The 23,611-nt window shown below is 39.3% G+C and overlaps 1 protein-coding gene across 2 annotated transcripts; it reads right to left on the reverse strand.

Moving 5' to 3' along the window:
- Window positions 1-6,268: 6,268 nt before the first annotated feature.
- On the reverse strand, window positions 6,269-23,049 carry HTATSF1 (HIV-1 Tat specific factor 1). Of its 2 annotated transcripts, XM_060087908.1 has the most exons (10): window positions 22,854-23,049; window positions 22,436-22,676; window positions 20,571-20,751; window positions 19,879-19,926; window positions 19,250-19,404; window positions 17,062-17,225; window positions 15,637-15,736; window positions 10,310-10,399; window positions 9,026-9,163; window positions 6,269-8,489 (listed from the first exon to the last, which is right to left on the reverse strand). In XM_060087908.1, exons 2-10 carry the CDS (start codon window positions 22,619-22,621, stop codon window positions 7,266-7,268), a joined length of 2,286 nt encoding a protein of 761 aa, XP_059943891.1. In that variant the 5' UTR covers window positions 22,622-22,676; window positions 22,854-23,049; the 3' UTR covers window positions 6,269-7,265. The 2 variants fall into 2 exon arrangements, with proteins under 2 accessions (XP_059943891.1, XP_059943892.1); XM_060087909.1 differs by lacking the exon at window positions 19,879-19,926.
- Between the last annotated feature and the right edge of the window lie 562 nt (window positions 23,050-23,611).

Below are 23,611 nucleotides of genomic sequence, written 5' to 3' on the forward strand. Positions count from 1 at the left end.
ACTTTCTTAATGCTCTGGTTACCATGTTCCTTGGGTTTTGAGTGGTTTTCCCTAACCCTACATTTTCCCATAAAGCCCTATTATTTTTAGCACACATTTTTGCAGAATGTGAAGTTTTTCAGAGGCATCGTTATAATAGAAACATCTGTACTTATAAAATCCAAACTTCTTACCACCCTCAGTCTCCATGTTATATTTACCTGCAAAATGTCCTGAATCCAATCACTTCTCACCTCTTCCACAGCTACTACCCTAGTCCAAACCACCATTTTTGCTTGCCCAGACTACTGAAATAGGCTCCTTTCTTCTCTCTTCCTTCTAGTTCATTCTCTACACAGCAGTAGAGATCCCTAAAAAGATCCCTTAAAAATATAAATCAGATTGCACCAACACTCTGTTTAAAAATCAACTCTTTTGGGGGGGAGGGATAAATTGGGAGTATGGGATAAACAGATTCACACCACCATACAGAAAAATAGATAAACAACAAGGATTTACTGTATAGCACAGGGAACTATATTCAATATCTTGTAATAAACTATAATGGAAAAGAACCAAAAAACGAATATAGATATATACATATATATGTATAACAGAATCACTTTGTTCTATACCTGAAACTAATACAATATTGTAAATCAACTATACCTCAATTAAAACCAAGTCCAAAAAAAGTTTAAAAAAAATCAACCCTCTAACTGCTTTCTATTATATTCCAAATAAAACCCATTCCCTTTCCATGGCTCTCAAACCATGCCTCAGAGTCTTTTTGTTTGCTGCTCCCTCTTTCTGGAGCTATCTTTCCCCAGCTCTTCACTTGGCAGGTTCTTTCTCATCATTCAGGTACTGGCTTAAATGTTATCTCCTCAGTGACCTTCCCTCCTTACCACCCTAAAGAATTTTCTCCCCCCACTAAATCGGCTCTAGCACATCATCTTGATTTGATTTGTTCCCAGCATCTACCATCTGAATTTATCTTTCAAAAATATATGCATTGTCTATCTCCCCTCCAATTTCCACTTGTTCATTCCTGTATTCCCAGAGCTAAAACAATGTTTGGGTCATAGTTTGTATTCACTGAATGAACAGATTAACTAGTACTTCTGAAAGTTTTATAAGCGAATTCCTGATTGTGTGGGACTCGGACATAAAAAGTTCTAAGATTTGCAGGCCTGTTCTTGTATTCCATGGATATTCTTGAACTCTCCCATTCATTCATTTGAAGAGGTTCATTTACTTCACCATTGTCCCTGTCATCATTCTGGGAGATTTCAATATCTAAGTGGAACTGGAAATGAAGCTCAGTATCTCGGTATTAAGACAGTTAGTTTGGAACAGAGATATTGGTATATATAGATATGAAATAGAGGGTCTTCTCACCACCTGGCCCAAATCCCTACTCTCTTGCAGTGATACTGGCCTTTGCATTTGAATCTGGCTCTTGTTTTTTCATTTTCATCAAAGATGGAGCTACTTCTACTGGTTAGTGATGATGTGTGTAGTCAGATTGGAAGAGACCTAAACTAGTTGGTAAAGACACAACATTTTGGTAACATTTCCGGTTGTCTGCAGAGCAGGTAGAGAGAATACAATGACAGGGAAGAAGAGCATCAGGAGGTCAGAGAATGAAATCATTGTAGGAATCAAATAAATGGATTTTCCAATGCAAATATTCCACTATTCATTCAGGAAAGACATTTTCTATCCAGGAAGATTTCCAGAAATGAGGATTCCATAAGCTTCCCACTGAGAGGTCCTGTCAGAAAGCTTAACCTATCTTACCAAGGCCTTTTTTTTTTTTTTTTTTTTTTTTTTTTTTTTTGCTGTACGCGGGCCTCTCACTGCTGTGGCCTCTCCTGTTGTGGAGCACAGGCTCTGGACGCGCAGGCTCAGCAGCCATGGCTCACGGGCCCAGCCACTCCGCGGCACGTGGGATCTTCCCGGACTGGGGCACAAACCCTTGTCCCCTGCATCGGCAGGTGGACTCTCAACCACTGCACCACCAGGGAAGCCCACCAAGGCCTTTTGCTATGATTCAAATCCAGTTCTGCATGAAGATGAAGAAAAAGAATGTAATAAACTGTAAAATGAAATTTTTTATGTTCCCCAATAGAGATTAACTCTACCTGTGAGTCTTGTGTTTTCAAATTCTTATCTCATTGGTTTTATATTACAGATAAGTGTTGTTACTCCCCTTCTCTTGCCCTATTTGTTCTTCACATTTTTCTAAAAATGCGGAGATTATCACAGAATACAACATTCATGACGATGATTCCCACCCCTGAAAAAATATCTGATTGTCTACTTTGTGCCAGTCATTGTTCTAGGCACTGGAGAGACAGCAGAGCCCAGGAGGAAGCCATGGCTATTACAGAGCTTGCAAGGCAGCCGGGTGGGGAGAAGGGGGGGTGGGGAAGGCAAGTAAATAAATAAGATAATCTGTTGCTGTGAAAAGGATTCAACAGTAATAGCATCAAGGGGGAGAAGAGGGTGGTTTACTGACGGTCAGGATTTCTAAGCCAGGTGATACTTAAGCAGTCTAAAGGATGAGGAGAGATCCAGATGGGCCGGGGAGAGAGCATCCCAGGCTGAGGCATGTGCAAAGGTCCTGGGATAGGAATGAGAACCCAAGGTGATGGTAGTGTGATTGTGATGAGTCTGGAGAGGCAGCAGGGCAAGATCACTCAGAGCTTTGCGCTCAGGCCACAGTAAACAGTTTGAACATTATTCTAAGTGTGACTGGAGCATTTAAATAGAGAGCCATCAGGGCACTGTGGGCAGTAAATGTGGTAGAAGTGGACATGGGGAGAAGCATTCAAATGTTGCATGTATTTGGAGTTAGAGCCAACATGGCTTGGATGTGGGAGGTGGAGAGAGAAACCAAAGACAATTCCTAGATGTGGGGTTTGGACAGTTGGGCTGCTGAGGTGGGAGAACTGGGGGAAGAACAGGGTCTTTCATTCCAATATTGAAATCAACAAGAATGATGACAAGGTGGTGGTAAAGCCAATGAACCTCTTCAAATGAATGAATGGGAGTGTGCAAGTGTATCCATAGAATACATTCATTCATTCAACAAATATTTATTTGAGCCCCTATTAAGTACCAGGCACGGTGCTAGGCTCTAGAAATGGTATTGCTGGATCACTGCCATATTTTTTTTTTGGCTGTCTTATCTCAACATAGATGACAGCTGCCATTTGAGGAGGGTTCATGCCTAATGCTGTCTTTATTCTAACTGCCCCTTCTGCCCCACTTCATCTAGTATATTAATAGATACACACTGGCCCAATCTATACTTGCTAATGGACTGAATCAAATTCAATAGATGCTATAGTGAGTGTAAATACACCAAACCAATAGTCTAACACTACTTGTATCTTAATATGGTAAGCAATATATTCATAGTAAAAAGCATTGAAAGGGCTTCCCTGGTGGCGCAGTGGTTGAGAGTCCGCCTGCCGATGCAGGGGACACGGGTTCGTGCCCCGGTCCGTGGAGCGGCTGGGCCCGTGAGCCATGGCCGCTGAGCCTGCGCGTCCGGAGCCCGTGCTCCACAACGGGAGAGGCCACAACAGTGAGAGGCCCGCGTACCACAAAAAAAAAGCATTGAAATGATACACAAATTTTTATTACCCTAATCTATAATTTCCTAAGAATCGCCTGAAAACCAAAGCTTATCTTGCTCATTTAAAAGATAGTTTTGGGAATTCCCTGGTGGTCCAGAGGTTGGGACTCCGTGCTTTCACTGCCAAGGGCCTGGGTTCAATCCTTCGTCGGGCAGCTAAGATCCCACATGCTGCGGGGTGCACCACGGCCAAAAAAAAAAAAAATTTTTTTTAAAGTAAAAGGTAGTTTTAAAATAAAGAAAAACAAGAGCACAAGATATCACATTTTCAAACTTTAGACATAGTTGAGTCTAGAAATTTTTACATCAAGATGTTGCAGGTTTATCATTATCAAAGTCCAAATTTCTATGAAAAAGCTGGAAATGGCAAATTGAAAAGCGCTTTATTCTTAAGAGCTTTGCTCTTCTAACATTATCATTGCTATTTCAGCAGAAACATTACAAAGGGGTGCAAAAAAGTAGAATACTGGCAGCAGAAAAGTCACCTTTGTGCTGCTTCTGTCTGAGCTTTAAAAATTTTTTTAATTTTATTATTTTTCATTTTTTAAATTTTTAAAAAAAAATTTATAAAAGATTTTATTGTCCAAGCTTTCTTTATCTAGCCTGGGACCACTGTTGCATCTTCATCACACAGCCCGGAAAGGCTACAGATAACTAAACTATAAACACAAGCCAATCTAAAGATGCTATCTGAACGTACTGTATCTAACAACAGTATACTCTTGGTTCCAAATGAAAATTGAAACAAGTCTGTAGGATAGATCTGAACACCTAAAAATAAACTTTAAACTGTTAAGTATTTTTCTCAAGCAATCGATCCCTGCGATAATGGGTATCCAAGAATTTAGGCTATTTGCAATAGCAATTAGTGATTTTAGAAAGGGATAATTTAAACATTTTTTCTCACATCAGGTTGTATTTCACTTAGAGAAATATGAACAAAGCCAGTCAGGTAAATGAAGTGTGGTAAGAAGCAAAAATAATGAGCAGATTTTTTTACACTTATTTATTTATTAGGACATATCACAAGATTACTTACAGTGCTTCATAACTTGTGCTTTTAAAAAATAGAGGGATTTGAAATTATTCTCTGGATTACTGCATAAGTGGTTTTTAAGAAAGAACAACTTGAAGAGCAGCTTCTTGTTTTTATAAGTTGCTCATTTTTCTGAAGCATTTATGAATAGACTTTAAATGAATAGAAGTGACTGTCTAAAAAAAGGCATGCAGTTTGTAAATCTGAGACTCAATAAGGAAAAAATAATGTATAAGAATATTGACAAATATTCACAAAGGGCACATTTATAAGCCTTCCGCTGTTGCCCAAGCCATGGCATTGTTCAAACTAATTAAGAGCACTTGTTTTTTTTTTTTTTTTTTTTGGCCTCACCTTTCGGCTTGCAGGATCTCAATTCCCAGACCAGGGACTGAACCTGGGCCTCAGCAGTGAAAGCACCAAATACTAACCACTAGACCACCAGGGAACTTCCAAAAGCACTTCTTGGCATTATTTGAGAAAGGTATATTCAGAAAACTAGCTAACTCCCACCTTTTCTCCAAGCCTCAGAATCACCAAATAATTTATATCAGGAGAAGATTCCACTCTAAAAAGGAAGAGGTAGTGGCTTCCAGATTGGCCAGATTTGACAATGCAGGGCTCAAGAGCCCAGAGTTACTTGAGAAGGAAGAGATCCTTGGAACAAATTACTCCAATTTTGCTGTCGGGTTTCTTTTGTAGAAAGTAGTAATGATTTCAAAGATTTCATTAATATTGGCAAGACCAGTAATATTCTTACCTTCTAACATGAAGTTTCAAGTATGTTCCTATACAAGGTACTTATAGACTCAGAGGGCAGGGCATACAAGCCTTTCAAAGGCATCTCTGAAGCAACTTGATTCATGCACTCAGGGTTGAATACATTATTTGAAATTTATATATATAGTCTTAAGGAGCATTACTCCTTAGAAACTGTCGGGTAATTGTTGAGCATTGCTGTGCTTACAATCCACCTGTACATTTCAATTTTCTTTTGATAACAAGATGTTATTGTTGCTCCACAATAAATTCCATTTTCAGGACCAATAAAACCTGATTGCTTAGAAAACAGGTGAGTGTTTCATGACTCTTAACGTCTGCTCATCAATATCACCTTGTAAATTATTTACCATTTTCCAGCTGTTTGTGACTTTTGCTCCAGGCTGTTTATATGAAAAGAGCATGAGTACTTGATATCAACCAAACTAATGCGCAGGGGGAAAGAAGTTAGAATGAAAATGCCCTCCTTCTGACAGGCTTAGAGCTAATTTATGTTGTAGTTATGTGTTCCAACCACTGTGTATGGAAGATAAAGCATTCTTACCCTTTCGTTTAGAAAACCAATTTTCCAACAAATTACAATAAATTGTAGTAAAACACAATAAATACAGTGTTTAAATGCTTCTGGCTTATCTTCAAAGGGAATACTATTTTGGTTTGCAGTTTTTCTATGTTTAACTTTCTTCACCTCTTTTACTGATTTATCCCTGGTGAAAAGCCTAAGATTTCTAATAGATCCCAGACATCAACTAAAACATTCTCAGAAAGCTGTCCTGAAGTACAAGAACTCTTTTCTGTCTATAGCGGGTAATGATTACACTGACAGACGGTATAATGAGAAAGCACCAATGCAGTTTATTTTAATTCTTCTAATTTATGAGAATAACTTCTTAATGCTACATCAGAAGTCAATTCATCAATACTGAATTTGGAAAGCACAATCAAGAAAGACCCAAATTTTTATTGGGACTACACAACTTAGCATATACTAGATACCGTGATTCTAGAACAAAATCAAAAGCAAAAATCTGAAATATGCATGATAAAAGTTCTTAAACTCCAGGGGATCCATGAACCACCCCAAACTGTATACAAAAGATTGTGTAGTGCATGCATAGATTTTTCTGGGTAAAGGTCCTGTAACTTTAATCAGCTTCTAGAGGGGCCCAAACAGTACACGGTAGAATTCTGATTTCCTCTGTATTTTCAATAATGGAAGCTGTGGACCTTGGGAAGTTTACTTTTGCACGTTTAAGACTCAATTTTCATGGCAAGAGGGTAGAAAAGAAAAATAAAAGTAACTTGCGAGGACTGGGCAGGGAAAAACTCCAAAGTGTTCTTTACTTCATAAGTTTTAGTAACATGTTCTGGTTTAGAGAGGGGAAATGGGGACATCAGTGGTAACATCATAAGCTGAAGCAAGGACACTCCTACAGGGATTTTTCAGGTCCTTAGAAAAACCAAACTTTAGTACGAATAAAGCAATAGCAATAATTAAAAATGCAATTTAACTCAGGTCTAATTTTGTTTCTGCATATTAACAACTTATTTTAAAATTTTGAATATCACAAACTTCAATCAGAATACTTTAAAAAATATTATTCTGCATGCACTTAACAAATATGACAAAGGAGAAGAATTCAGTTGACTTGTTCACATATATTTAAAATCAGCCAGTATAGATAATCACGAACACTTCACTGCATTGATCTAAGGGCATCCTACCTCTAGGCACACGTTCATGTAACACTACTAGTAATTACCCTGGAGCAGAGGCAAAACAGAGATGGAGGAATCACTCTACAAAGCAAGTTTAAGGGATTAAATGTCATCATCGTCTTCATCGTACTCATCACTACTGAGGACAAAGCTGCTGCCTGTGGACAGGGGCCCTTCCTCCTTAACGTTCCCTGAATCATCCACAGTCCCTCTCTCATCGGAATCTTCAAACAACTTGTCACTGGCATCGTCATCAAATAACTTCTCGTTGGAGTCGTCATCTTCGAACACCTTTTCATCTGTGTCTTCATCTTCCTCATCTTCTTTTCCATCTGAATCTTCAAACACCTTTTCATCTGCATCGTCTTCTTTGTCCTTTTCAACCACATCTTCCAGCCCCTTTTCTTCTGCAACTTCTTCGTCCTCTTTTTCATCCGACTCATCGTCAAATACTTTTTCATACACATCTTCCTCTTCTTCATTCTCATCTGACTCTTCGTCAAACTCCTTCTCAGAGCCTTCTTCATAAAACATTTTCTCAGAGCTGTCATCTTCGAATTCTGATTTTTCAGAGTTATTTTCTTCTACCTCTTTTTCGAGAATGTTTTCATTAAGTTCGTTCTCAGAGCCCTCTTCCTCAAAACCTTTCTCAAGGCCGTTTTCTTCTAACTCTTTTTCGGAGTCGTCTTCAAACTGCATTTCCGAGCACTCTTCAGACCCTTGTTCTGAGCTGCCATCTTCAGCCGCCTTCTGGGGGCTGGCCTCCTCCTCAGGCTCCTGCTCAAGGCCGTTCTCATCAGGATCTGTTTTGCATATCTTCTTTTTGGACTCTCTTTCTGCGTCATTCTCTTCTGACTCTTTTTTAGGACTACCCTCTTCATGCTCTTTCTCGGGGCTGCGTTCTCCGGACTCTCTGTCGGGGAAGTCTTCTTCATGCGCTCTTTTGGGACAGCCTTCCCCAAACTCTCTTTTGAGGCAGCTCTCTTCAGATTCTTTTTGGGGACAGCCTTCTTCAGCCTCTTTTTCAGGGCCACCTTCTTTAGCATCTTTTTCAGAAGCAGCTTCTTCAACTTCTCCCCCATCTTCTGTTTTTTCAAAGTTCTTTTCATCTATAGGTTCTTCAAATGCCATTTCAGTTGTGGCTTCTTGAACATTCGTTTGAGATGTGCAAGGGTGCTCTGAAAAATGCCTAACTCTAGAAGGCCCCACACTTTCTGGAGCCCAGACAGAATCTGAACGCTGAAGGCCTCTGTTGGCTTCGGGAGTGTTGAGGAAAACCTCCCATCCTTTCAGCCTTTCCTCCCTTTCTCTCGTGGTCTCCTCCACCTGTGTACACATGGAAACTGCCATTAAAATATGTTTTAGGCCAAAAGAAGTAACAGCATCTCTGAACATTTCTAATATCGCCGAAAGTACTCTGATTTTATAAGGTATCACTTTTAGGAAATTAAAGCAATTCCCTATCTTCAGTTTCCAACACTTTACATCTTGATTTACTAGAGTTGACCTTAAGATCATTTAAATAAACGCCTAATACCACAGCACTGCAGAAATGTCTCATCAATTAAAAAGTTAATAATTGAACTGTCTGTACTTTACAAGACAGAAAGGAAGAGAAGCGCTTTAATTTGTTCTTCTCTTATTGCTAGCCTGAGCAAGCCTCAAGACTTATAAACTGATTTCAGACTTATAAACTGAAAGATTGAAACATTTTTCTTTCCGTACTCTGAATATAAAGGATTATTTAAAAGAAGTACTGTTAAACAGATTAAACAGAACTTAAAACTTATGTGAAAAACCGCTAGATCAGTATTTGTTGGTAATGAAACAACTCATGTGCCCTTGACAGTTGCAGAACTCACCTGATAATCTGTAGTCCCATCCCACGCCTGGGCAGTGATTTGACGGCCACCAAACCACCTTCCATTGAGGGTCTGAATACAATAATCAGCTTCCTCCGGATCCCTAAAGGACACAGAGGCCACACCATCAGGGTGTCTCTAGAAAGACAAGGAAGAAAAAGAAGGAATGAATGAGAACGTTTAAAGTAAAACATATACATTTGACAAAGTAAGGAAGTAGTGTTCCTTCTGATCATTTGAGCTAAAGATTTTATGTATGAAGTCTTTCTTCTTTTTTACTGCAGCCAGTAACACACAGCTAGCTGCTTCTTCAGCTTAACATTGTCTAGCAAAAACCAAGCATGATATCCTTGGAAATGTTCCTGCTGCTAACACTAACGAGACGCAGAACAGTATGGCTGTTAAGAATGTGGACTCTGAAGCTGAATAGCCCTGGGATTAAATCCTGGCTCTGCCACTTATCAGCTGAATGACCTTGGGCAAGGTGCTCAATCTCTAAACTTCCTCATCTGTAAAATGGCTAACTAAATAAAATGGGTAAAATGGCACCTACCTACCTCAGAGGATTTGGAGGACTTAATGAGATAAATGTAAAGTAGCTGTAGTATGCAATCAATAAATGGTGACTCTTTTAATTATTATGTGCTGATTCTGGATGTTAAAAAAAGGTGAAAAGGGGAACATACAGGAGAGTATTTTTCTTGATTGTTCTTCTCCAAATATGGAAGAAGAAATAATTCAGAAAGAGGGAGAGATGTGGCCAAATAGGGAACCATACGGTCTCACACATGTCTCTTATACTTTTTTTCACCTGATCATAAACTCTAGAGTGATGATAAAGGAAAATAACCAAGGGATATCATGTCTATCAAAGCCTTCGCTTGTAATCTACGTTCATCTAATTATGCTATCTAATACTGCTTACAGATGACTACCACTAGACACAGACCTACTACATAAAAACATTTACGCGGGCCTCCCTGGTGGCGCAGTGGTTAAGAGTCCGCCTGCCGATGCAGGGGATACGGGTTCGTGCCCCGGTCTGGGAGGATCCCATATGCCGCGGAGCGGCTGGGCCCGTGAGCCATGGCCGCTGGGCCTGCGCGTCCGGAGCCTGTGCTCCGCAACGGGAGAGGCCACAACAGTGAGAGGCCCGCATACCGCAAAAAGAAAAAAAAAAAAAAAAATTTACGTAAAATTTGGAGGCATACTGATATTTGGTAATAACTTATTAAAATGGAAGAAAATTGCTTTAGAAATCATTTGCCCAAGCCATGAACTTACATCAAAGAGGAGGAGCCTCCTAACTTGTCCAAACTTGGAACATTCCACCCGAAGGTCTTCTCTGATCTCGTTCAGCACCAGTGGCTCATGCTGCAAAAACACACTTGATTAAAATGGGCTTGGCCCCCTTCTTTAAGTATAAATCCTGAGAATCAAATTTCTTACTTTGACGAACCAACAAATAAAAAAAGGTTTTGCTTAACGTTAGTTGTTTGTCTGCAGTCTCCAAAATTAAAAAAATCAAAGTCAAATGAAGTTAGACTACCACAGCTGCTGCTACTACTACAGGTCTGCCCTGCTTTAAGATGGGGAACGGGCAAGTATGGTACGCAGCACTAGGGGTGTGCAGTGGCAAAGGAGAGGGAAGAGAAGTGTCAGTGGAAATCACAAATAACAGCAGCTGAAGCAGGTGAAGTCCTGTGGCACATATTAAGTCAGAGACTGCTAGTTCCTATGTTCTGCACCGGCATCATGACGACTGTACCGATGAGGAAACTTTATTTTGTGTTCTGCATAGATTCCTATTTACAGAAATGTTGTAACGGGGAGACATATATCCCTTTCATTGACTAAGTGTTCTAAGATTGTTCTTTGTGCTTCCACGATTCTATTCTATTCTAACTCACAGCGTAAACCTCCCCCATAAGGGTTCCTGTTCATCTTGCCTCCAAGTCCCAATGCATGAAAAAGGCTCATAAAATAGTTACGTTATCAATTTGAATTTCAACTACAAATATAAACGAGGATCTCCTACCTACAAATTTCTAATGAAGCAGACTTACACTTTTTAGGAAGCATATGAATTTGTCTATCTCACGGGTTTATATGTTCCTCACCAACTAAAGAGAACAGCAAAACATGACAAGTGGCTTCTCCTTCCTAAAGTTTTGTCAAAAGGCAAAAACAAACAACTGGTAGGCAGTTACTGAAATCAAATTTAAAATCAAAACTATCAAATCCTATAAATCTGAAGCTTCTAAGAGTACAGCTGGCAGGACTCTGGATTTCTCCCACTTATAAAATCTAACTGTGGAGAATATGGCAATTTGTTTTATAGAAAATTGTCAGGCCTGAGAGGAATGGGGAATGGAGATAAACTCCATGTACTCATGTGGTAAAGTCATGTGGTGGCTTTTATGGGGGTGTATGTGTGTGGGGTAGCTCCTATCAGATTGTGAGCTTTCCACAGGCAGGAATCTCCTTTGACTGAATTTTGAATACCTTACAGAACACAGCACAGTCTTTCACGCAATGAACAGTCAATAAAAGCTTTTTCAGAGTTTGATAAACTGTAACTCCATTTTATTTACCAAGGGAAATCAGGGTTATATTAAAAACAAACAAAAACTGTTTCAAAATATTTAACAAATTTAAGCATGATTCCACTATAGGGGGAGGGGTGAATTACCATTTTTATTTCTTTATCAAAGTCTCAGTGCCTTTCCTACAAGAATATCAAATTTCAGCCAAAGACTTCCCAGACCTCTGTTTTCATGTTTACCAGCTTGAAAAACAAATATATCTTCACTGTTCTATAGTATCATGAGGCTTAAAGATAATAACCCTCTCCCCTGGGAAATATCTTTAAACCTAGCTAAGCATGAAAATTTTCTAAAGACAACACTTTGCAAGCAACAGACCTGAGACTAAACTCAGCTGAAACGCTGAAACTTTCCACAGTCAACACTTGTAATGTTTTTCCAGGGTGGTGTTTTGTTTTCCCAGAAATAAACCGTATTTCTCATTCTTTTCCAAGCTAAACCTACACTGTCCAAGATAGTAGCCACTAACCACACGTGGCTACCGAGCACTTGAAATGTGGCTAGTCCAAATTGAGGTGTGCTGCAGGTGTGAAATAAACACCAGATTTTGAAAATTTAGTACCAAAGGGGAAAAAAACTTCAATGTAACATAGCTTATTAACATTTTTATGTTACATGTTGAAATTATAATACTTTGGATATATTGGGTTAGATAAAATTCATCATAAAAATTAATTTACCCCGTTTCATGTTGTTTTTGTATTGTGGCTGCTAGAAAAATTTAAATTACACATGTGGCTCACATTATACTTCTATTGGACAGTGCTAGTATACACAATGAGAAACCTACCTTTGCATCTGAGTTTTGGTTCTTCACCTCTTGGTATTCAAATTTGCCAGGCATGAATTTTTTAAACAAGGCTTTGAATTAAATACTGAAAACCCCTTAAAGTTACATTTAAAATATTAGCCTTCACTGTTCACCCTGATACCAAAGGGTATTTCTAGGTATTTTGGTTCTAACACTAGTCAACTGTCTGGAATAAATATATACAGGTATACCTCGGAGATATTGCATGTTCGGTTCCAGACCAGCGCAATAAAGCAAATATTACAATAAAGCAAGTCACACGAACTTTTTTGGTTTTCCTGCTATGTTTACACTATACTGTAGTCTATTAAGTGTGCGATAGCATTATGTTTAAAAAAGACATGCCTTAATTTAAAAATACTTTGCTAAAAAATGCTAGCCGTCATCTGAGCCTTCAGCGAGTTGTCACAGTAACAAAGATCACTGATCACAAATCACCATAGCAAATATAATAATAATGAAAATGTTTAAACTACTGGGACAATTACCAAAAAAAGTGACACAGAGAAATGAAGTGAGCAAATGCTATTGGAAAAATGGCAGTGACAGACTTGTTCCATGCAGGGTTGCTACAAAAACTTCAATTTGTAAAAATAAAAAAAAGCAGTATCTGCAAAGCGCAATTAAGCGAAGCACAGTGAAACAAGGTGTGCCTGTATTCCACCCCACAAAATCTGATTTCTTTATGACACCCCGGTTACCTGACAATTCAGTCTTTGTCTTCTACTACAAACCTCAGTGCTGATCTGTTCTTTAGATTCATATGGAATCTCTGGACAAATCAAACACTCCCCAAAAACGTCCAATGAAAGCAATTTTCCAGTTGAACACCTCTATCCAGAGTTATATAATGTCTACAACAGCGTTGCTCAACAGAACTTTCTGTGTTAATAGAAGTGAACACTCCATTATCCAATATGGTAGCTACTAGCCACACATGGCTAATACACCCGAGGAATTCAACTTTCATTTTATTTCACTTCAATTAATTTAAATTTAACCACATGTGGCTAGAGTCTAGCATACTGGACAGTCTACTACAGTGATGCACTTTTATGTTCAGGCCCACGAGACACTGAGCAAAAAAACAAGACTTCTGACAGGCTCTCATCAAACTCGTCAGACCACACAAGACCAGTCAGATGGGCAAACAAGGACAGCATCAAGGGTTTCTCTGCCCGTGAACTCTGAAGCCCATCACTGCACTCCCAGCCCCTGTGGTGCAGCCGTCTGAAAACTTTCCTTCATTTGCAAAGATGCTAAAGAGAAAATGTTTTCTTCCTTGAGTGGATGAAAACACTCTGCCTTGTGAGTAAAAAGGGTTTCATTCAATCATTCTCTCACTTTTTCTTCCTATACATACTGAAGGCCTACTGTGGGCCAATCATGATTCTAAGCACCGGGCATATAACAGCAAACCAGGTAGACAAGAGCCCCAGCTTTCATGGAGCTCACATTCTAACGGAGAAGATCCAGTTATTTCAGATAATAATAAATGCTATGAATAAGATAAAACAGGGTTAATATAAAGGTTCTATAACTCCAAAGTTTATATTAAACCAATAAAGTTTTTTTTTCTTTAAGCTATCAAGAATTTACAAGCATGAGACTTTTATCTTTAAAAATATCCACTGGAGGAAATTTGTGGGAAGTCAAGGAAGAATAAATGCGGCTTTTTGGAAGAAATAATATTTGTTAAGCTAGGAAAAATTAAGTGTGCCCAGGGTGATAGCTAGACTTAAATTAGGGTCTCAACGAGCAAAGGCAGGAGGCGGAAACAAGTAAAGGCAATTGCACAATACACTTCAACTTGCACAGGGCCCAGATACTTCATGAATTAAGTTTGCATTTATATTCATGTCCCAGTGTTAGGAGTATGGAATGTTGTGAATCAAGGATCTCAAGTCACAGAAAGTAATAGGTCACCTAATTAAAAAACCAATTATCTACCAAGGAAATAAAATGTAGGTGAATCACAGGAAATTCTGGAGTTGTACCCAGTAGACTAGATACCATGATACATCTATGCATGCCTTTCAAAGTCCCACCTGGCAGGGATAGCATTTCAAAAAGCATCTAGTGTGCATGTGTATATGTGTATTTTTTAAACATGCTTCATTATCACTGCAAGTCTAAAGCAGCTCTGCCGTATTTCAAGATGCTTCAGGATTCTAGTCAGAAGAGACACCAAGCAGTATAAATAGACCACAGGTATCTTCCAATGACCTCAAAAGACACAGACTCCACAGGTGCATGGTAAACCCTATCACATCACTATCTGCAGAGATGGAGTTCACCAGACAATTCTGGTGCCCTCTCTAAGGGGGGTAAAATGACACTGTCACTCTAAATCTGCTTAACTGCACAAAAGGAACAAGAGTGGGCCTTGGGTGCAACTAGATCATTTGTAAACCATCTGAAATTTTACACTATGAACATTTTTTTTCTTATGTATAATTTGTTATCATTAATTTCAGAAGTCAGGCAGAGAATAAAGAATTCTTCTTCCATGAATGATCCCATCGGTCTAGGCCAAAACACAGAGATAAGGACAAGAGGCAGAACATAACACAAGGTACCCTGATGGCAATTAATATTCCTTAAACCTCTCTAGTAGCTCTTCCTCCTTTATTCACTTTTATTTGCTGTTCCTAGAATCTTACATGGACACCAATTATTACAAAGTCTTCTTAATAGCCACTAAAGAGTTTTGTAAAGATTGGGTCCTAAAAAAACAACCTTCGCTACTCAAATGTCAGGGGCTGTATTTCATTAACCTAAGGTTTTTTTAAGGATCAAACTTTTAGCACTAAAGTGAAGTTTTCAATTCCAAGTGTGAAACTGGTCCTCCCCACCAAAATCAGCCTGCATTGTTGAACTGCACTCAAAATCCACAAGTGACTCCCATAAATCTTTTAAAGATTATATTTTTAATCATTTCCCATACCAAGTAGCTGCTGTTTGGGGCCACGGTACAGGTATTAGACAGGTTTACCTGTGATACGATTAAAAGAATGCTGGGTTAAACCTGGGAAAATCTGAAACCTTCAGTTGATTCTTGGTATCATTTTCCGACCCTGAAGACTAGAGGAACGTGCAGGATGTGACATGAGAAAGATGAGGTGAGGCAAGCTTTGGGCTCCCTTGAAAGAAAGTATATCTATGTTTCTATCAGTAAGAATTCTGCTTCCTACCTCAAAATCTATAGGATGAAACATATTTCTGATGATGACAACTCGCTCATGGCGCATTCGGGATGAGCCAGCTCTTCTCTCAGGTCTCCAATCCAACTGCCTAATGCGACAAAGCAGGAACAAGAAGCTGTGAATTTTGTTTCAGATTTATCAGAGCGAAAAAAAAAATGAGCAGTTAAATAATCCCTTATTGAGCACTTAAATAGTGATAATTATTTGATTCCAAAACAACAATGTATATTTTAGTCACAGCTCCATGACAACTTTCTCAATAAAAATAATGGGCAGGTGAAAGATGGACCCAGTATCTGAAATCCCCAGAATATATATATATTTTTCAGAACTGCTGGCTGGTTACAAACATTCCAATGAGACTCCTGAAAAATTGCTAATTATTTAGTATCTATGACTATCTAGGAAGAGACACTGAGGCCAAGAAAATGTTCAAATTGTATTGGTTTTTTGGTATTTTACGATTATAAAGAACAAACTGCATTGAAATATGTAAAACTATTCACTCTTTGTTACTATCTTAAATCTTACTGATTTGTTTATAAAATTTTTAGGTATCTATTTTAACGATTCCTGTAAAAACTATAGACATCACAATTAAATGCTTCTTTGATCATTTTATCATTAGTTTAAGCATAGTGTTAGAAGTGTTATTAGAATTCACTCTGATAAAAGTACTTATCATTTTGGATCATTTCTTAAAACCAGAATATTTCAAAAAACATATTAAATTAAGGGAATAATAGAAACTTGATGACCTGTATATACTATACACAACCACACAGTACATGATAAAATGATAAAACCTATCATTTCTAATTTCTAACTCCTAATTACAAACCTGTATGTAAAAATTTAGCTCCTGGTGTAGCTGATTCCAGCCACATGAAAAATGAACTAATGGCTCCAGTATATAAACCTAAACCATCTTACTTAATCTGATGTTCAACATTTTCTGTAGAGATGGCTTTCTTATTTCATTTAAGCCCATGTTATATTAAAAATGAATACCCCAGAAAAAGAAAAACACCACCACTGCCAAATTATCCTACTACACAGATTACTGAGGGTTTCCGATGATCTAATGAAATTTTTATTTTATATTGGAGGATAGTTGATTTACAGTGTTGTGTTAGTTTCAGGTGTATAGCAAATAAAATTCTTTAAAAATAATCTGTAGGCATACTTGGTGGTTATTGGGAGGGTGGGAGAGACACAAGAGGGAGGGGATATGGGGATATATGTATATGTATAGCTGATTCACTTTGTTATACTGCAGAAACTAACACACCACTGTAAAGCAATTATACTCCAATAAAGACGTTAAAAAAAAAACTAGGTGGTTATTACCAAAAGTATACTCTAGGATATTTATACAAAATCTTTCAAAATGGAAAAAAAAAAACCACAAACTTTTGTTGCATAGACAGCTTTTTCTTGTAGTCTTTGCACTTCTTCCTCTTCTTTGAAGCGTCATATTCCCCTTTCAGTTGAAACTTTGCCACCTCCACATGTAATTTGTAGCCTCTAATTTCATCGTCATCCAAAAGTTTTAATGCAAGATCCACAGATTCTCTCTTTGTAAAGGGAAAGCAAGTTACAGTCAGTCAGTTACACACTGAAATGAAACTTCAGCAGGAGTGTTTTAGATGAATGATGACTATACATAAAATAAAGATTTAAATGCAACTACCTACATGGGAATAAAGAACTACAGAACACATATCGGAAAATGTGTACGTAAGACATAGCTGTCCCCAACCAGTTATGTGAACCTAGGCAAGTTATTCAAGCTCCCTGAGCCCCAATTTCTTCATCTGTAAAATGGGAATGGAAATGCCTTCTTTGCAGGGTTCTTGACAAATTTAAATGAAATAAGGCACATAAAGGATAGAGACTGGCATACAGTAGGTACTCAATAAGTTATACCATTACTGGAATAGTAGTTTTGCCTCCTGGAATCTCAATTTCTCCTCTATACTATGAGGTAAATGGACTTGTGTGATTTCCAAGGTGCATTCCAGTTTTAAAATTCTAAAAGTTTCCTACTTAAAAGACTAGGTGACTCAAGAAACCGGGAATAGCATAGTCAGCCTTTAATCTTTTGTGTCCACCAATTAAAATGTAGGTCTGTGATATACTGGGAACAAGATGATTATCTGATAGCTTGAACATTACACACACTTGTGGATTCGGGGTCCTACACAAAGGGGGCAATTGTCAGCTCCACACAGATTCAAAGATCTGAGGACCTGAGGAGAACTCAAAAGGACAACTGAACTCAGCCACGCAATCAAATATGGATCCTGGAACAATTAACTATATTCTTCTGGAACTCAATTTACTGGTTTGGCAATCTTGCACTTTTATGGGTCATAAATTTGACATATCAAGCTTGTCAAAACCCCATTTTTCTCTTCAAAATTTTAAAACCCAATCAAACCCCCTAAGAATCTGTTCACAGATTTTTAGTAATCCTTGAAGAACTTATAAAGCATTCAATCTCCTTACATTTGAAAATTACATAAATATCTTCCTATAATGGTCGTACTCATGTGTGATCCCATCATGTTCAAGAACCAGGTCAAAAACCTATTTTCCCCAAAGCTTGTCAGCTTAATCTTACCCACCCTCTGATTTCACTGAAGTGTTGTACACTTGCAACACACTTGTGATGTTGGTACTGTTGTTTCATCACTTTGATTTTGCTTTGTAATTATTTTCAGGTTCCATGACACATGTACACGCCATCACTGTGCCCATTTCTTTTGTACCGTGCAGTAATGCATAACACATGCTCCTAAGGGGACAGGTGTTCCAAAAATGATGGCTGCCTTTGGCACTGAGCTTCCCCCCATGCCCTTTATGGTATCATGAATAAATAAAGTTCTGCAAATGTCTGTTAATTCCACTCTCTCTTCTCTCTCATTCAAAATATATTTCAAAGCAGTAAGCATAAGTTATCATCTTTATGGTCTAATTCAGGGTCAGAAAACTTTTGTAAAGGGCTAGTGAGTAAATATTTTAGGCTGTACGGGCCCTGTGGTCTGTGTTGCAACCACTCAACTCTGCTGTTGAAATGTGAAAGGAGGTACAGACAAATGCGTAAATGAATCAGTGTGGCCCGGTTACAATAAAACTTCATTTACAAAGACAGGCAGTGGGCTGAAGTTTGCCAAACCCTGGTCTAATTCATTCCAATGGGCAAATAAAATGTTACTGGCTTTCTTTTCTCTGCAGATTTTTAGAATGTGTTCTGCATTGATTATATGCATACACTCCTAAAGAGATCTTTGCAGCAAGAATTTTTTTAAGACAAGAGAAGTACCTCAGTCATATGACTTACATAATACCTTGACCTGATAACATATTTTCTTACAAGAGCAAGTGAATAACCTTACCAATGTGATGCACACAAGCACAACCTGAAACAACAGTTTTCTTCACATCCTGTTTTGAATAGCTCTCACTCTTGGTTATCATCTATACAAAATTATAGCCCTGGTTCCTGAGTTAAAAATGGAGATAGGAAAATGAAAAAAAAAAAAAAAAAAAAAAAAGAAACAGAGATAGGAGAAACTTACTTGACCACATAACTAACCTTCAAATAACAGCAAAGTCCATCTCCTTTAAGATTTCCTTGGTTATCTTTGTAAAGCTTGACCTTAAATTCTTCTGTTTGAGGATCTCTCATAATAATGCCAAACTTGGACATGAGCTGTATAAATTCATCCACTGTAATATCTGGAGGCAAACCTGTGACGTTAGGGGGAAAAAATTATAAAGGCATCTAAAACAAAGGTGAGCATTACTTAGGGATTCTACCAATTCGAAATCCATAACTTGGATGAGCGCAATTTTGATTTTCTAAAAGTATGTAAAAATCTCACATCTATAGACGTGAAGAAATGTCATGTTTTAATGTATTCAAATATACATTAAAATCATGCTTTGCTTAGGCCTTGTATCAATGAATCTGAAGGGGCAAACAGCTGTGAGTTACCTAAAGCAGACAGAAAGGATGGCACGCAAAGTTACATACACTTAATTTTTCTCAGTTTCAAAAAAAAAAAAACACAACATATTCCTCACTCACGTAAATAGCTGAACAAATAATGACACAACGATACAAAATAGAATTTAGAGAAACTGAAAACTAAAAATCACTTTGTGAAAAATCTCAAAATCAAATATTTTCTACTCTAAATGTGGTTAAAAAGGTATACATACCAGAAACATACACATTTGTGTTTCTGCCTTCTTCAACATGAAACCATCCTAAAAATCAAAATCGAATAAATAAATAAAACACATGCCAGAAAAGGTAAGAGTCCCATTATGAAATCCTGACAGTGTGGCAGTTTCTCAAAACTTCCAGAAACTTTTTCTTACCTTTAGAACAAGACAGATTAAATCAAATCACTGTCCAGCTTTCAAAGTATTTGGATCTTTGGACAAGTAATTTGTTTCAGAGCCCAGTCTGAAAAAAGATGGCTAGTTTATCTTGGTTCCTTTAAAAAACCTCACCCTTGCACTGACTTTAGGCCTTGGCGTAAGTTGCTTCTGACTCCAATCTACTGTGTTAGACCTGGCCAAGCTGAAGCAAAATTGACTTCTTGAGTTTAATTAAACTCAAAAAGTACAAAAAAAAATCACCTTACAAACAGAACTTTAGATAATCTCCTAATGACAGCTCTATTTTGCAAAGGAAGAAACTGAGAACTGAGCTAAACTGAAATAGCCTACCAGATGCCCACAGGTTAGTGAGAGAGCCAACATATGAACCCAAATAATAATATTTAAAAAACCCATCTTATGATTCTGTCAAAGCTATTTTATAATTCTCTAAAAAGTAACTATATATACACACACACTCATATTTTTAATTTTTACACTCATGTTTGCAAGCTAAATCCACTTGCCTGATTCAGTCTTTCTCTTTTCTCCCCTCTTTTTGGTATCACTGGGTTCGGGGGATTTTCTTTGCGGAGGTTCCTCTGCAGTTCTAGCACTGACATCTTGGACATTTGCAGTAGAACTAGACGCACCATCGTTAGAAAAGCCATAATTGGCCTGATATGTAGCAATAAAATCTTCAGTGATCTAAACAAGAAATTTAGCACACATACATAAATTCAAAAATGATTTCCTCATGCAAAAAGTTTACAGTGTTAAATAACAGCATATTCAGTTATACAACTTAACATACAAGTGCTTCTGTGTAAATGCAAGAACAGTCACCTTATATAGAAAAACTACACACAAAATAATAAAAAATTAAGACATGGGTACTTGGATTATCAGCACAAAAGTCTGAGATACTATTAAAGGCATTTTAAGTTGGCACCTTTTCTAGTTGTTTCATTTGTAAATTACTACTTCTGCAGTCTACTTGACTAAGGCTACAAATAAATATAACAAAGGAAGTATCAGATAACAATAAACAGAATAAAAACCAACAGTCAACTAATAATCTAACAGGATCAAATTTTCTTTTACTATATGGATGAACAAAAGTATATGTACTCTAAATATTTAAATACCTGTAGGCAGAGAACACAAAGAGTAGAACTCTGATTTGGTGTGTAAAGAATCGGGCTAACAATTATAAAATTAAATGCTATTTTAACACCGCCACTAATTAAATCACATTATCATTTAATGTCAGAACAAATCAAGAACAAATCCAACTCACATCTATCCTCCTGGCTCTTAGGGAAAAAACACAATCGCACAACAAAAGAAATATAGTTATATCTTCATACCAATCAATGTTAGGCACACACAGGAATGAGGAAAATTTAAAACTTGAAGTTTGAAGAGGTATGGGCTTCCATAACGTAAAAAGATAAAGCCACAAATTAATCCATTATCAGACGATTGTTAAAGTACTCCGAAGGCTGAAGAAGCCAAATATGCGCTCTAGCTGGCACCACCAGCAGCCAAGTGAAATAGTAAGTTTAACAATTCGGAGGGATTGGAACATACACACAAATACAAAGTGGGAAAGAAAAAAGGTGAAATAAATAATTAAAAAATCACACTCAAATTACACAATGGAGACACAGTTTGTATTACTGGCTTGCAAGTCTATTAGTATGTGATAAGTATCCTTTTTTTCCACCCATACCGTGAGACTTTGATTAACAGGGTACTTTGACCAAAAAGTTTAGAGAGCCAAGCTTAACATCAGTCATTTTACCTTCAAGCTAAAATAGAATACTTCACAATTTCCAAGTACTCTAAATAAATATGCTCAGATCTTTTCCATCCATATTCTGTGCACCTCTTGTCATATTCCCGTGGTAATATGGTTCAAACATACGTGTCTAGGGACAAAATTTAGTAGGCAAGTATAAAGAGGTGCAAAGTTCAATCAGTAAAGGATGATCAATTTATCAAATCAAGAAGCTGAATTTTGCACTAGCACATCAGCTAAACATCTGAATTCCTAGGATAAGTAAGATTGAGACTACGTGAGATTAACATCGACTGAATTTGCTCTTGGTGTTTTTCCTCTTTGCAATAAAAAGCAGTCACCAACTGTAACCTTTATAGATAAAATTTATTAGGCATGGAAAAGGCTTAATAATTAAATTACATTGAAGCCATCTCCCTAAAGATTTCCGTTCCTTTACACGTCGGTTCTGCTACAGACACAACAAAAAGAAACGTCACTATCCAGAGGGGCTCTAACCCAGGACCTCAGCAAAGAAAACGTGAAAGGAGCGCCCCGCGAGGCTGGACAGCCGGGCCCGCTGCGCATCGGCGCCCGTGCGACTTTTACCTTGGGGAACCAAGCCTTCTTGTCCAGGTCCCACTCGTATGGGGTGTCAGTCGGCTGCTGCTGGAAAGGATCGTTTTCTCCACCGGGATGTTTCTCGGTGTCGCCGTCCTCATCGCCTCCGTACAATCCTTGCATTCGCAACTGCTCATCAAACTCGTCGTTCTCATCCAAGTTGTTGCCGCTCATGTTGCCGACTTAGCCCAGGTGCAGTGTCCGGGAGAGCGAAGAGGCCGAAGTGACGCTGGAGGGGAACAGAGAAAGGGAGGCTGGCCGTGCTCAGCCCGCGCCCCCCCGCCCGCCTCCCCGCCCGCCTCCCCGCGGCGCCCCAGCAGCCCCCGGGAAGTCAGGGCCGCTCGCCAGCCGCACCGCCCCCAGCCCACCGCGCGCAGGCGCCGCTGCTCCCGGCCCCGCCGCCCACCTGGCTCGTCCCGCCGGGTCTTGACACCACCGCTCGATCCACAACGCGGCGGTAGAGGGCACAAGGTGTTTGTGCTCCCCGCCGGCCGATTCTAAGATGACTGCGGGCCCCGCCGGAACGTCTGGAAACCGCTTGACAACGGAGGCCAGCTCACGCTGACGCAGTCGCCATTGTTGACGCGTCGCGACGTCGCGGGTCCCGCAGACACGCCCCCAGTGGCGTCAACAGGCGCCGACGCGGGCAGGCGGCTTGGGCCTCGTGGGGCGGGCCTCGGGGGCGGGGCTCGGGGCGGGCTCGGGGCGGGCTCGGGGCGGGGCTCGGGGGTCTGCTGTGCTGCTGGGCGTTGATGCCCAGCTGGGACTTCCTGGCGCGGCGCCTCGGGGCCGTTTGACTCCGCGGAGTCCCCGGCGGGCCGGGAGGGGCCGGGGCGAGGCGGTAGCCCGAAGGCGTGGGAAGGTTCCCCCTCGGCCGGCGCCGGAGTAGGCGTCGGGGAGGCCGCCATCTTGGGGGAGTGGACAGGGCGGGCTGGACAGGTCTCAGTGCGAGAGAAAGGCGCGCCTCCTTCGCCCGGAGGCTCCTCCTCCGCGTGGGAAACGAGTCTCGCTTGTTTCGTTACGATTTCACTAGGAGAGGCGCCGGCTCTGGTTAGCCCGAGTTCCTAGTACAGGGTCTGGTGTCTAGTGCGTGTGTGGTGAGTGAATGAATGAATGAACGAACGATGGGTGGAAGGACCAACCTTCTTTCCAAGCCTCTGCTCC

Source organism: Mesoplodon densirostris, chromosome X (genome assembly GCF_025265405.1).
Source record: "Mesoplodon densirostris isolate mMesDen1 chromosome X, mMesDen1 primary haplotype, whole genome shotgun sequence".
Lineage (NCBI taxonomy): Eukaryota > Metazoa > Chordata > Mammalia > Artiodactyla > Ziphiidae > Mesoplodon > Mesoplodon densirostris.